This window comes from Zosterops lateralis, assembly GCF_965231275.1.
Source record: "Zosterops lateralis genome assembly, chromosome: 13".
Classification (NCBI taxonomy): domain Eukaryota; kingdom Metazoa; phylum Chordata; class Aves; order Passeriformes; family Zosteropidae; genus Zosterops; species Zosterops lateralis.
In genome coordinates this window covers 496,603-510,898 of record NC_139773.1, presented here as the reverse complement: position 1 = coordinate 510,898, position 14,296 = coordinate 496,603, and the positions used below count along the sequence as shown (strand labels likewise).

General features: G+C 40.4%; 1 protein-coding gene across 1 annotated transcript; it reads right to left on the bottom strand.

The window, feature by feature from the left end:
- Positions 1 to 941: 941 nt before the first annotated feature.
- CRABP1 (cellular retinoic acid binding protein 1) lies at positions 942 to 13,959 on the bottom strand. Its single transcript, XM_083871106.1, has 4 exons — positions 13,839 to 13,959; positions 13,199 to 13,377; positions 10,392 to 10,505; positions 942 to 1,256 (listed from the first exon to the last, which is right to left on the bottom strand). Exons 1-4 carry the CDS (start codon positions 13,906 to 13,908, stop codon positions 1,206 to 1,208), a joined length of 414 nt encoding a protein of 137 aa, XP_083727232.1. The 5' UTR covers positions 13,909 to 13,959; the 3' UTR covers positions 942 to 1,205.
- Between the last annotated feature and the right edge of the window lie 337 nt (positions 13,960 to 14,296).

Sequence of the window (14,296 nt, the reverse complement as noted above, 5' to 3'; positions counted from 1 at the left end):
GCCGGTCATATAAGATTGGATCTTGCAGTGAAATAAGTAGTGCTCCTCCTCTCAATCTCCAGACACTTCCAAGGCTGAAGAACTGGAGACTATCTGGTTCATTAGTGGAATGTCTGTTCAGCTTGAATGTAATACTTGATATTGCTGCGCCCAGTACTCTGAGCCAGAATAAATACATTATATTTGGTGTTTCTTTCATCCTTGAACTATGGCCCTGGTTTGTGAAACACTTGGTTGCTTAAAGAATGAAAGGCTGAATCAATAGAAGTGAGAGTTCTAACATGGAGGAGTGAAGCCATTGGAAATTCTCTTTGTCACAGGTGAGAAGGTAGGAGAAAAGCAGCATTCCTCAGCTTTATCTTTTTAATGGCCAAAATAAGTAAAGTCTGTCAGATTCTTCTGGCTCTCTGATGAGGCTTGAGGTGCTTGGGTGTGATGACAATAACTAGTAGTTATGATCATGATGTTATTTGTCCTGTAGATACAGCTGGGTTTTGTACTTGAACACTGCATGTCTCAACGGGGAAGTTTGGGAATTCTTCAGAGATGCAGCAGGAAAGGAGAAAGATCTCATCTTGTCTTGTCTGGTTCAGCTGAATCACAGTCCCAGCAATCACAGCATACACAAATTATTCCTCAACAGGGAGGAAGAGAGGACAAGAGAGAGAGAGAAGAGAAAAGAGAGAGGGCAGAAAGAAGGAAAGAAGCAGAGCTCTGGGTTCAAGAGAGCAGCCTGCAGGTCTGTCAAAGACCTTGCCATCTGCTTGCTCTCCATTCCTTTGTGTTGTCCTAGGAGGTGTTGCCTGACAGCACAGGACCAGTCAAAAGCAGGGAAACTCCACACTGACTTCAGCAGAAGATAGAAAGTGTTTCAGTCCTAACCAAAGCACTGCTGGGTTTTCAATTAAAAACACCCCCAAACAGCTGTGAGTTATGCCAAATAAGTTTAATAACTGAGGAAACGATTGCAAGTGACAACTACAAAATACAAAGCAGACATGAAAATTGATGGCATAAAAGTGGGAAGGAATAGTGTTTGAAATGAAAACTGAGAACAAAATACACTTAACAGAGGATCTGGGTTCAGATATAACACCCACGGTCACATACAACACTGCATTAGTAACAGCACACACAGATACTCAATATACTGGGGGTTTTCACAGTTCTCCACTTCATCCCAGATGACAAGTGAATTGATGCTTTTACTCTCTTACATAAATTCTTGTGCACACAACATCATCAGCACCAAAGGTCTGGAAAAGAAATAAATATCAATCAGAAAAGATAGAACCAGCAAACATTTAACACAATTTCAAAGTGTTATTTTTATTAAAGTAACTCATTCTACAGCAGAAATACTTTTTCTTATGTCTTTTGACAGATGAGAGTAAAGAAATAAGTCATTTTGAAAGAGGAATGCAATATAAATGACCTGTTTTTCAAGGCAGGATGGATTTTGTCAGAATGATAAATTATGCATAAATTCTCTTTTCCTGTAGTTTCTTGGCATGAATTGATAATCATGGGAAAATAAAGCAAATTTGGAATGTACTGTTATATTTAGAAACAGTTGCTGCACTTAGAACTTTGAGGGTGGAATTCAGATGGCATGTTCCAAATGTATTCTTTGATATTTGCAGATATAAATCCAAGCAGGTAAATGAAGTCAGTCGAGGAAAGATGAAGAGCAGAGGGATGTTCACCTGTAAACATAATGCTGCTGCAAGTGGCTGACAGCCCATGCTGGGATACCAAACCCTCTCTTCCAGGCTGGAGTGTTGGCAGTGTCAATGACACCCTTCCTTTATAACACTGTGCCCTTAACCAGTGAGTTTGTTAACCATGATAAGGATCTGGAACGCCCTACAGATTATCAGGACATGTAGGCAGGACAGTGATTGTGGGACTGTTGGAGAAAGCCACTTGAATCCCAAAGTGTTTGTATGTAATTTCACGTCTGGCAGGCTAAAATTTAAGGAATTAAGAATGAAGGAAACAAGAGGGGCAAGAGTGAGGAAACAGAGATTGTAAAAAACTTCACATTCAACACTAATGAGCTCTGAGGTGGGATGTCTGGCTGTGGTCACTACCAAGGTCTCACTGAAAAGCATGCAGTAAGAACTATCCCAGTGCGTTATGAAAATTCACCTGGGCTATTTGTTTTAATGCTTTCTATACCTGTTTTGGCCAACACTTTGAAAAGACTTGGCTTTAAAACTGACTCTGGCTTATATTTTGTTCACTTTGTTGGGGACACAAGTCTGTTAGTATTTTGGAGATACAGACTGGTTTTTTGCACATCAATATTATATCAGTGCTTAATATATTTTTTTAGATTATACATGAATACATCTGAAAATGAACATTAAAGGATGTGGATAGTTCTCTACTGTCCATGGCACCAACTTCAAATACCCTTATTATGGCTTCTTTCAACATTTCCAAATTATCCACAAAGGCAAAATTATTTCAGGAGTTTTGCCAGAGAGAGGAAGTAAGAGTCAAGACCATCCAGGACTCGAGGTTTTCTGTGGAGACTTGTAAGATCCCTGCAACACTGATTGTCTTTCACATTCAGGCACTGCTATGCGCAGTGAGGTTTGGGTCCCCAGCTGCTACTCCAACACAAATCATGAACAGTAGTAAAACAGTTCCTGTGCAGTATTGTCCCAGAGTTGGCACAACCCCAGTCTGCCAGCTGGAGCTGCACAGCCCCATCATGAGATGGGAGTGGGTGCCACATCAGCCAATTCTAATGAGAAAGGCTGCAGCAGCCATTTGCCAAAACTCACGTAACCTTCCTGACAAATTTATGTCTGCTCTTTCAGGCAAGTTAAGAGAGAAACTCCTTCCCCTAAAGCTGTGCAACAGCAGTTATTCTCAGAACAGATCAGCAGTTCTACTGAGAAGGAACACTGCAGGGAAGAGCAGATTGAAATAGATGTGATTGATACTGCAAGGGAGCCACTGTAGATCTGAGCATCTGAAATTGCAGTGTCCAGTTCTAAGACTGTGCTCCTGGGCAGAGCTTGCTCCTAAGACATCAGTGTATTCTGACTGGCAGCTTTCTTGGAAGATTCACAGGAGGGATTGTGGAAATAAAGATTAAAATTTGTGGAGGAACAAAAAAGACATAAGACTTTCTGGGAAAGCTCAGTAGTATGGATCACCACAGACTGACTGCTGTGCACTCAGAGAGTCACAGCTCAGCATGTTTGTGACACAGGACACAGGCTCCTCATTTTGTACTTCCAACACCTAGCTCCAGCTAGACTTCTGGACTTCTGAAAATTTCAGGCAAAAGACTACATTAAAATTACTCTGGACAAGAATCAAGTGCAGAAAACATGGACGTATTGAGGGAACCCAAATTTTAAAAAATCAGTTGCTACACACAAGAACTCTGCAACAGACCAGTTTGACCATCTAGAAAATAACTATAATTTAACACAAGAATGTCTTTAAATCTAGGTTGCAAAGAGATAGAAATCATGCAAAGCAAGATTATGATTATTTTGGAGTACCATGTAAACAATGGGCACTTCTCAAACAACCAAGACATCCTTTGCTTGAAGACCCAGCTTAGGTTATGTGGCCTCTGACCTGTTTCAGGAATAAGCTGCATTTTTTAGCACTTAGATTTCATACCTTATACACATTCAGATGATTAACAATGCAATTGAAGCACATTTTATTGTCACGGCTATGTACAGGTTTAAATGTGGACCTACACAAAAGGTGTTTTCCTATCTTATTATGATTTAACTATCATTTGTTGATAAAACTCAGTGTTACTAAAGAAAGCATGGAGGAAGGAACACGTTCAAACTTGCTGCATTCTTTTTCTTGTGATAACTCACAGAAATGTCTAATGTACAGCTGGGCCCAAGATCAGGGGAGGATCCAAATCCAAAGGGTGTTATTATTCCTCTATTCTTCACACTTAAATCCCTTTATTTGGTGATAGGATAAAGCAGTTTAGTGTCTATGGTTCTAATTCTAGACTCAAAAGAAGTGATAGTTCCTGTTCCAATAAGCAGACTTTAAAGATTTCCATGACCAAAGCAGTAGAACTTCCAAATTAAAAGAGAATGAGCAATCCTGGCTATTTGGTGGTGAAGTTCCATCAGAGCAACTAAAAAAAATCAATGCTACCAAATTGTAATTCTGATGCAATGAGAAGATGCAGGATTTTCAAATACCACCTTCTCATCGGCTTGGGAAGGTCCCACTTATCTTCTAAAATGTTACAAGGCAAAGCTTCTATTTAAATCTAAAGCAGGATTTTAAATGTGCAACAACTGCAAATTATGGAATTGTATTCTTCACTTAGCTTGTCATAATCTGTAGCTAAGAGTCCAAAAGCACACTGCAAACAAAGCCCTGCACAGGGGGATAATCCAATAAATTGACCTCTCTCAGTTCACTCAAAATCTGATGACCACTTACATCATGAAAGATTAAAAGAGAATTACAGGGCAGTAATATATTTCTGTAGGAGCAAATCTGCTTTTTGAAGGCCTTCTTTATAAACATTTGCTGAGGAGCCTTTGTGGTACGTGGAGCACGCAGTATAATGAGGAAGACTGTCATTGAAACAATCACCTGGGAAATATCACTTCTGCCAGTGTATGCAAAAATCCATTTATCTGCTCATGACTGATCAAAATGCAGAGGCAACTTACAAAAGGAGGACAGAATCCGTCAGCAACTGATGGAGAAAAGAAGGTATTACTTAAATGAATCCTCAGAAAATGCTTTGTCCTCATGGAAACTTCCATGTTATCTAGAATAAAGATATAAATCTTCACAGCAAAGGCATGTTGCCGATTTCCATTCTCCTCCTGACTCCCATTATATTTTAGGGAAGAAGTTGATCCTTATAAGACTGTAGACACTGAATGTGCAGCCCCCACTTTCAAACTTGGTTATTAATAGCAAATCACCCAATACACAACCTCATGTTCCTCAGGATATAATTGACAGCACCATGCAAAATTAGGTGATTTCTCAAGGAGCCTAAATGTCAGTATTTGTATTTGAGCACTGCTGTATTATACAGTTTCCTCAAAGTCACGCAGCAAATGAATGACAGAGATCTGAGACAATGGTATCTCCCACTTATAGTTGAAAGCCAGAGGACATCTAAGCTACAAGACATATTACAAAAGGCTGCATTCGGGATCAGGTGCAGCCAAAATGCAAATGGCTTTGCCTTCTTTCTTTGTTTGGTATGTGATCCAGACAAGGCTGTAGTAGTGAGCACAGGCTGTAGATCCCTAAGCCTCCTTGTAAATCTGCTCATGGCAAAGAGTAAATTAAAGCATTAGGCCCATGCAACATACATGCATGCATTATTACAGGCTTCTGAACTTCTGTCAAGGCTGCTCTAATAAGGACAGCAGCAACCCACACATTCTGAGCTTGATATGACTAGACCCTTCTTTTGATAATTGATTCTGTTTAAGATCACTCTTCAAAAGTTATCGAAAAGTTAAACACTTAGGTAGTTTCACTCTCTTTCATACAAGGTTTAGGCACATCTTGCATTTCAGCATTTTGCTGCAAAATCTCTTTCCAAATCTGCATTGACCCTTCTCATCTACTGTGTTTCATTTCAGAAGTCAGCAAAATAATTTAAAAAATGTTCACTCGCTCATCTAGGCTCCACAGTTCACCAGTTTTAATCAGCTATGGCATGATTTTTCTGAGGAGAGAATGTAGAATAGAAACCACGCTTGAACCCCCCGCAATGTTCTGATCTTTGACCCTTGCTACAATTGATTCTGAGAACCCCTGTGTGATAGGTGAACTGTGTAAAATGTGGTCAGAGGCAGTTTTTAAAGACCCTCTTCAGTAATCATCCACTTCAAACTGTTTGTGTGTTACAGATTAAACTTAAATCTATAGAGGCGTGAGCAGCTGTGAAAGCAGCAAGGCACCTAAAGTTTGAATATAAATGTGTCTCATTTGAATAGCCAATATTTGTAAGCAGTATCCTTTAACTTTGCAAAGAGCAGACCTTTTGTACTTCTGACTTACATAAGTGATTGATAGCTAATTAATGCCCCTGACAAAAACACACAATGACAACAAAAACATTATGAGTATAATAAGGGACACAAACGGCACTTAATTCCAGATCACAATTTTCAAACAAAAGAAATATATATTTTTGTGTTATAGTCTCATCTTGATTGTTTAAATGCTAAATCCAAGTATAGTTTATGAATGTGGAATTGTAAATACAGATATCCTGACTCTGTGTATGCATTACAGTCAAGACAAATAAATGTGGACTTTGGTGGGAACAACCCTTTCCACCCTCCCTTGCTTGCACATTCCATGTAGTTTTTATCTACATTGTTCATTAATTCTAAACATGCAGTGCTGATATCCCAGAAGGTGCATCAGATGAGATTAGAATAAACAGCTCTGATAAAAGAAGTTGCAATATTCTAGTTTTAGATCAATGTTCTAGTTTTCAGACCATGTTTTCTACGATGCAGAACTTGAGCCTCATTCCCTTCCTTGGCTGAAAGAATTATTTTTTTAAATAGGACTTCAGGCCTATATCTGTCATTCTATGAGCCAAATATTATTTATCTACTAATAAAGGCAATTTTATTCTCCATGCTGTAAGGAGCTAAGAAGAACTGAAGGTAACTGAAGGCAAAGAAAACCTTTGCTAACTAAATAGTGTGTTCTCGGCATCTGTGTACCAGAGGACATGATATGACTTGGAAGGCCACCATTTTTCTCCATGGAAATATCTTTGAAGAACATAAGGAATTCTTCTGCCAGGATGCAAGAAAGATTGATAATTATAAAGTAATATGGCTTCTATTTTAGCTCGGTGGTAGTCATGGTAATTAAACACTGGGGTTTTTTTATTATATGGGATAATAAATGCATTTTATTTAATATGCTGTGTTGGAGACAAAAACATATCCTTACACTAGGAAAAGACCATAATCAAATGGATTCCCTAAGCAATGCAGCATTTTAGATCAAAATTATGTGGCAAAGCTCCAACATTTATGCAGCCAATACTAACAGAGGAAAACTAATTCCTTATCCCCTGCCTGTTACTCCAAGCCTTTCTTCAATTCATGCCTCAGTCTAACACAGTTTATATTCTTTCTTGCAACTTCTTTCACACTGGGTATGACTTTTCTTAATTTCTTCTGTAAATACATCTAATAGCAAATAAGGAATCTCAAGACTTCTTGAAAGATTTCTTTGGATAAAAAAACAGAAGCAGAGCCTTACTGAAGCACATCAGAGAGAGCAAAGGAACAGAAAACATTTCTTAGGTAAGCAGGGAGATTTGAGAAATGTGAATATGGGAATCGTTATATATTTGAAACAATATGGGCAGCAAAACTGAATGAGAATGAATTTCAGGTCCTAAAGATCCCCAAAAAAGCTCTGAGGGTGGAAGAAGAAAGAAAGAAGACAGAGGAGATTCTTCTCATTGTGATCTTGGTTTTGAAGAAGCAAGATGTAACTCAGACCCAAGGAAATTTGCCAAGCATAAAATAAAATAATCTAATGTTGAATCTTTGTTCACTGGAGTGATGAGAAACCCAAACACAGTGGAGAGGCAAGAGATCAAAAGAGTCTTCTCACTTCTCATTTTATTTCTACCTTGTTCCCTTTTATAGCTGCTGAACACACCTCAGCCAATCCCTTCAAATAGTTTAGCTTCTAAAGCCCAATTGTCCGAAGGAATGTTCTGGGGCTTTAAAATTAGGGACCACAGATAAGAAAATGTAGTTTATCCTCTTCTGTCTCTCTCCAAACAGTAGAACCTTTCGTTGCCTCCCAGAAGGGTTAATTTTGGCCATTTCAGCTTCTGCAAAGGACAAGAGGTCTCACACCACCATTACTCCCAGAAACACCTCATTGCTGAGCTTTTGGCTGTCAGATCTTGAATGTCAACCCACATATTTAAAAGATCTGTACATTCAGTTCTATCAAATGTCATGAGGGCTTTAAAATGCTTGTCCTGAGGACCAATTATTGTCATAATACTTAATAAAGCAAAAGAGGTCACTATGCTTAAAGAGATAGGAGAATTAATCATATTGAATAGTAAAAAATGCAGAGAGGATGATCTGGATCACTAGGAAACAAATACCTAATTTTCATACTGCTCACAGTAAAATCACATATTGCAACCAATGAACATAATTCCAGCTTTCCATAGACAGGAAGGGGATCAGTCTGGGGAAATGGAAACCAGAAAAGAGTTAATGAAGCCTTTGCATATAAATCAGGATAATTTTAGATAAGAGTAGGGAGATGAAATCACCGTAACATCAAGTGCTAGGTCACTAGCAAAACAGTACATACCATTCTGGTTTTCTTAGGGAAATTGGTAAATCGGACAGGGTTAAAAAAGCACTCAAATAATGATTCAATGAAAGCTTTCTTTACATTGAAAGACTCAAGGTGGTTTAGCTTCACAACCAGTAAGTTCTTCTAAGAGGTGACACGATCAGTGGTGTTAAGAGAAGTATTTGCAATAAGAAATTTTAGGCATATTATTTAGGTTGTTTTATACACAATATGTAATGACTGGAAGTTGAACCTACACATACACAGATTAAAAGAAATGTGTATATTTTAATGGCAATGAAATTAACCAGTAAACCAACTTATCCAAAGTTCTGAGTTCCTATAAATGGAAATATTTTAATAAGAAGCAAGTTGTTCTAATTTATATCCTAATTGGAAAAATAATTAATTCAGAAAAGTTCAACAGACTGTGTTAAACAAGAAAAAAGGTTAGATGGCTTTAAATCTTTGAATCATTCTGGTTTCTTATCCAGCTTCATTATTCTTCCCCAGCAGGGTAAGTTCACACTGCTGCTTGCAGGAGGCAATTGTATTATGAGCAGCTTTCTTGCTTTGCTCGGAGCAGTGCACTTTATTTAACAGCTACCCCATCAGCTTCTTGCTTAAATAATAAACTACAGAAATGTATTGTTAGAAAGCTGGAAAAGTTATAGTTGAGGATATATTTTGTCCACTGCATTTCATCTAAAGATGCAAAGCAGAGATCAAAGTACTTTGCCTCTTCAAGTTTTGTGATAATATAAAGAATTCCAGTGGTTGAGTCAAAAGAAATTATGCAGCATTGGAGTATTCATTCATTAGAAATCAGTGTGATTTCACTGACAGCACAGGTCCTCATAAGGGATCGGTGAACAGTTCCAAGATGTCTGCAATAATATTAACACCTTAGAAGCTTTTTGTTTATACTTGATTAGGTTTGGGTCCTGGTTTTGTTTCAGATGCAGTCTTAAAAACAAAACTCCATCTGCTGTAGAGAAACCCTGGGGAGGCTGTTCGTTTTTTAAAGTGGAGAGGTTTAGTTAGTGCAACAGTTTGAAATAAAAACTCCCTGCTTTGATGTTTTCTTACCCACCACTCCAGGAGGCTGTCTTCCGTGTACAGACTGATGAGGTATAACAGTCTAATCAACTATTTATCCAGAATTCACTAATAAGAACATGTGCAATAAAATGATTCTGAACTTGAGCTGAACTGTGCTACTAGGTCTTTACTCGGGTGTGGATATGGGTAAATTAATGTGGAATGACTACTGAGAAAAGATGCAGCAAAGAGAACTTAAACTGAAGGACGTACAGTGTGAATAAACAAACTGTGTGAGATTGAGGGTGGGCACGGCCAAGGGGTTGCAGAGGTGTTGCTCAGAATGCCCACAGTCACCCTGCTGCCAGATGGAAGCTCACACACCACTGGGAGGATGTTGGCTGACAGCAGATGTGCAAATCTCTGTATTTCTAAGAAACCCATGAAGGCAGTTCTGAATCTGACTTGGAGATGATCCGGGGATTGGGGAAGGTGGCAGAGATATGGGAGGAAATTACATATTTTTCATAAACAGGAGAGATTAGAGCATGCTAACAACATGCATATTTTTCCTGCTATATACTATGTGACTGTGGATAAGAAGTAACATTATGTACATGCCTAAAAAGAAGATTCTCCAGAAATAAGGTCAAATCCCTTGATCTCACTTTCACTAGAGAAAATCTGCAATAAATCAAGCAAATTCTTTGATGATGTTGTGAATTTACGGAGCAGAAGTGGCTGACTTGTGATTATTCTACCAGTACAAGTATGGTGGAAGTTTTAACAATCAAATGCAAGTCATAACATGCATATATCTCCATTTGTTTTTACAAAAATTAAAAGAAAGGGTAAAAAGCAATGTATTAATTGTAGGGTAGAGGATTATGAAAATGATAGTCTTCCAGATGAATTTAAGTAAGGAAAAATAATAACTCATACTATGCGGTAACAAAGAAACCTGTTAATAAGATGCATGCATTGAGCAGGTTCAAGATTCTTACCAAAATCAGCTCATCATTAGCTAATTCTCGAGTCCAGTATGTTTTGGGACCATCTCCCTCAATAAGAGTTTGTTTGCAATAGATCTTGTTTTCATTCTCCCAAGTGGCCAAACTCTGCAGGCAAGAAAACCATTAGGAAATACATTAATTATATTCCTGAGCAGCATGAGACAGAGACAACAATGAGCAGTAGTGAGAATAATTGCACTAAAGGAGCAACACATAGATAGATAAAGGCAAAGGAAAAAAGTCATCAGTGGAAAGTGGTGAAATAAAAATAAGGTATGATGGGGCATTTTGGAAAGAGGTATATGTTAGTAACAAAGTAATTGCAAATGTGTCTTTTCAGAGTGAAGCCACTCAGTTTCCATCAAATGCTTGATGTTGAAACGTGTAATTTAGGAACATGCTAATGTAGTGTCCACATTCCCAAGCATCTTTGTACACATATGATTTGATCTGACATGTTATTTATCACTACAAAGTCCCCTAAGGGTAAAAACATAAACAATTGTATATATCATGTTGTGGTCATAAATAATGCAGTATTTGTCACTTACAATCTTTCCTGCTCTATGGCACTGTGCCAAGTTAACAGTGTATTAAACATATTGAGCTAACAAGCTAGAATAAATCACAGTTAAATTAAAGAAACATTGTTAGAATTCAAGTGTTTGTGAGATTACTTTTTTAAGGTTGTGAATCTGGAGATCAAAATACCCTTGGGCATTTTTCAAAACATTTGAATAATGAATATGAAACCACTGAAAAAGGAAAGAATCTGAAACGACAGGATTTTGTTTAACTTTTACAAACAGGCAAGCCCTATCTGTTGCTTGCTCTGTTTCACTCACGCACTCAACTATTACTCCACAGTGCAATGGAACTGCTGTGCAGAAGGATGCCCTGTAATGAATGTTCAAGTAATTGCTTTATAACTACACTGGGGAGACATTTATTAGTCTGTGATCATATACATACACATATGCATATGCATGTCTGTGTGTGTATGTATGACTAAATTCAGGTTAACACTTCCCATACTTTCCAAGGGAAAAACCTCTTCACTTTGATTTAAAATTAGTTGTTTACTTTTAAAATATTTTTCAAAACAATAGATTTTATAAGCCAACAAGCCGTCTCAAATGGCAGTTATAGAAGCTGTGCCTTGAAGTACAACCACATATGATTCCCTTTTTGTCTGCACAATGGATCAAGTTAGTTGGCAGTACAAAACCCTCCACCCCATAAAGTATATCAAAATCTATCACCAGTCAGCAGTTTTGCCAGATACTGCAAACTACATTCTGGAGTATTATTTTATTATCTGTCAGTTTCTGCTCTGTGGCCACATCTTGGTTATATACACACAGCAGTACAACTTATTCCTGAGGGTGGACTATAAATAATTTCACAACACATGGAAAAAATTTACTATTTCACAAAACCCATTTCTTTCAGTTTTTTCCAACTTTCATAGCTTGCAGCCATAATTATTGTTTTTCCATCTGCAGCAATAAATCGTTCTCTAGAAAGCAGGTCACATTTATTGTATATGCATTATGTATGAATGCACTTTTTCCGAACAAGATAAATTAACAAAGTCAGCAACATTTCCTGGACAACTGTTAAATATACAATAACTCATCCTAGAGAGCAAGTGTCTGTTCTAAATATTCACTGATTCCCAGAATCTGCTTCCTTTTTCATAAATTTATGTTGACAGCAATTGAATTGAAGACAGTAAGTTCTGAATTTTTAGTGATAAAAACAGTCTCAAAAGCTGACCTGTGAATTAGGAGAGATCATATTTTGGGAAGTAGATTATCTCACCAACACTGGATACTTTTAAAACTGGATCCTCATTTAAGACTACATTCTGATAATATTTATTTGTACTTGTTTTATAAGAGTTTTATATATACTTATATATACTTCCTTATAATTGAGAGTAAGCTGCCCAAAGAAAGCACAACTAACCCATGCCTTCAATAATGGTTTTCAAAAGGCAGCTATGACCACAGCCCAGTTCCCTGAACATCAGATCCCACATATCTACACCAGCAAAAACCTGGTGTCAGATGCTGCCGACTTAAATCCCCCTCCATGACCACAGAAGTGGTTACAAAGGTAGAGGAGCAGGGTCTCATACACAGAATCAAGCCGAAAACACTCCAGTGAATGCCCTCTAATGCTGTTCTGCTCAAGGAGATGGTGTAACTGTGGCTGGTATAATACCAGCTGAAAGTCTGTCTTATACTGTTGAAGAGCTATCTATCAGTAAATTGGACACATGCACTTGGCAAGGGTGTGAAAGAGGATTTCAGCCCCAAACTACCAACAATCTGTGGTCCTGCTTGAGAATTCATCAGATTCGATCTAGGACAAAAACTATGTCAGATTTGTGCACTAAATCCTGACTCTTGAGGTCTCTCTTGCTCCACAATTTCCTATGTTTCTGTCATGGACAGAAGCTGGGGAGAGCTTTCACTGCAGCTGAGATCTTCAGGGGAGGAGGAAACAAAAAGAGAAGAACTAAACCCTGCCAAGCTGGAAACTAGATACCTGAACTCTGCTTTCAGGACCTGTCATGTCCTGTTGCCTTCAGATTTCAGTTTTATCCTGAAAGAGGGACAAGAGAAGTGGTGATCACCAAGAAGCCTCAAGAGTGCTTCTGGTAAGAGGGTTGAGGGTAGCAATGCCACTGTCTGGGGACGTGGGCAGCAGATATGTTTGTCCCATCTAACAAGAACTTGGTAACACACACGGTCCCCACACACATGCTCATGCCCCAGCTCTCCTCCTACCCTGCACTTTCGGCCGTCCACCGTCTCCTCCTCAAAGCTCTCCCCGATTTTGAAGTTGATCTCAGTGGTGCGGACAGTGGTGGAAGTTTTGATGTAAAACTGGTCCCCGTCCTGGCGGATCTCCACATGGGGTTTGGAGGCGGCTGCCACCGCCACTTTCCTGAGCATGGCATTAACACCTGGGCGAAAAGGGGAGGAAGCGGAGCTTGAAGTTGCCTGCTGTGCCCTGGACGGACCTCGCCCAGCATCACTCAGATCGGGGAGTGGGGCGAGAAGCCGGGGCCCTGCTGCCCCACGGCACAGCTGCGGCGCTCGGGAGCCGGCGCTCCGGCCGGCTCCGCACAGCCGGCACACGCGGGCTCTCGAAGGGATCCCCGCGGCAGAACGCCGGGCCAGCGGCAGCCCGGCTCCCCGGGCAGGACCGCCGGCACCCGTAGGTGAGGCGGGGACCGTGCCGTGCCTCGACCATCTATCCATCCCCGGGTAGGGATCTGAGCCGTGCCTCGCACCGGCGGGAGCCTCTCCTGCCCGCGGCCGACGCACGGAGCTCTCCCGGGAGACACCGGAGCGCGGCTGCAGCTTCCACCCCGTGTCCCCTCTCGCGGGCCACAGCCCGCTGCCCGCCTTCCCCGCGCCTCACCCAGCGCCTTGAGTAGCTCGTCAAAATTCTCGCTGCTCCTCATCTTCCAAGTGCCGGCGAAGTTGGGCATGGCGGGGCGGGCGCTGCGGAGGGCGGCAGGACGCGGCGCTGCTGCTCGCTCTCCGGCTCAGGCACCTTGTGAGTGGGGCGGACCGCGGCGGCAACGGCAGGGAGAGCTGGGCACACCCACCCGGCCCCCCACCCCTTCCCCCGGGACAGCACCACGCCGCCAGACAGCCAGCCTCCTCCCAGTCTTGGCCATCCATCCATCCATCCATCCATCCATCCATCCATCCATCCATCCATCCATCCTGCCCTCTCCATCCATCACTGCCTGTTGTCTGCCTTGCAGGCTCCACAGCTGCCTCTCCTGGGGCTGCCCAAGAACGAGAGGCCGATTGTCACTTGTCCCACAAATGCAATGGACAGTGAGGACTTGATGAAAAGCCCCAGGGGCA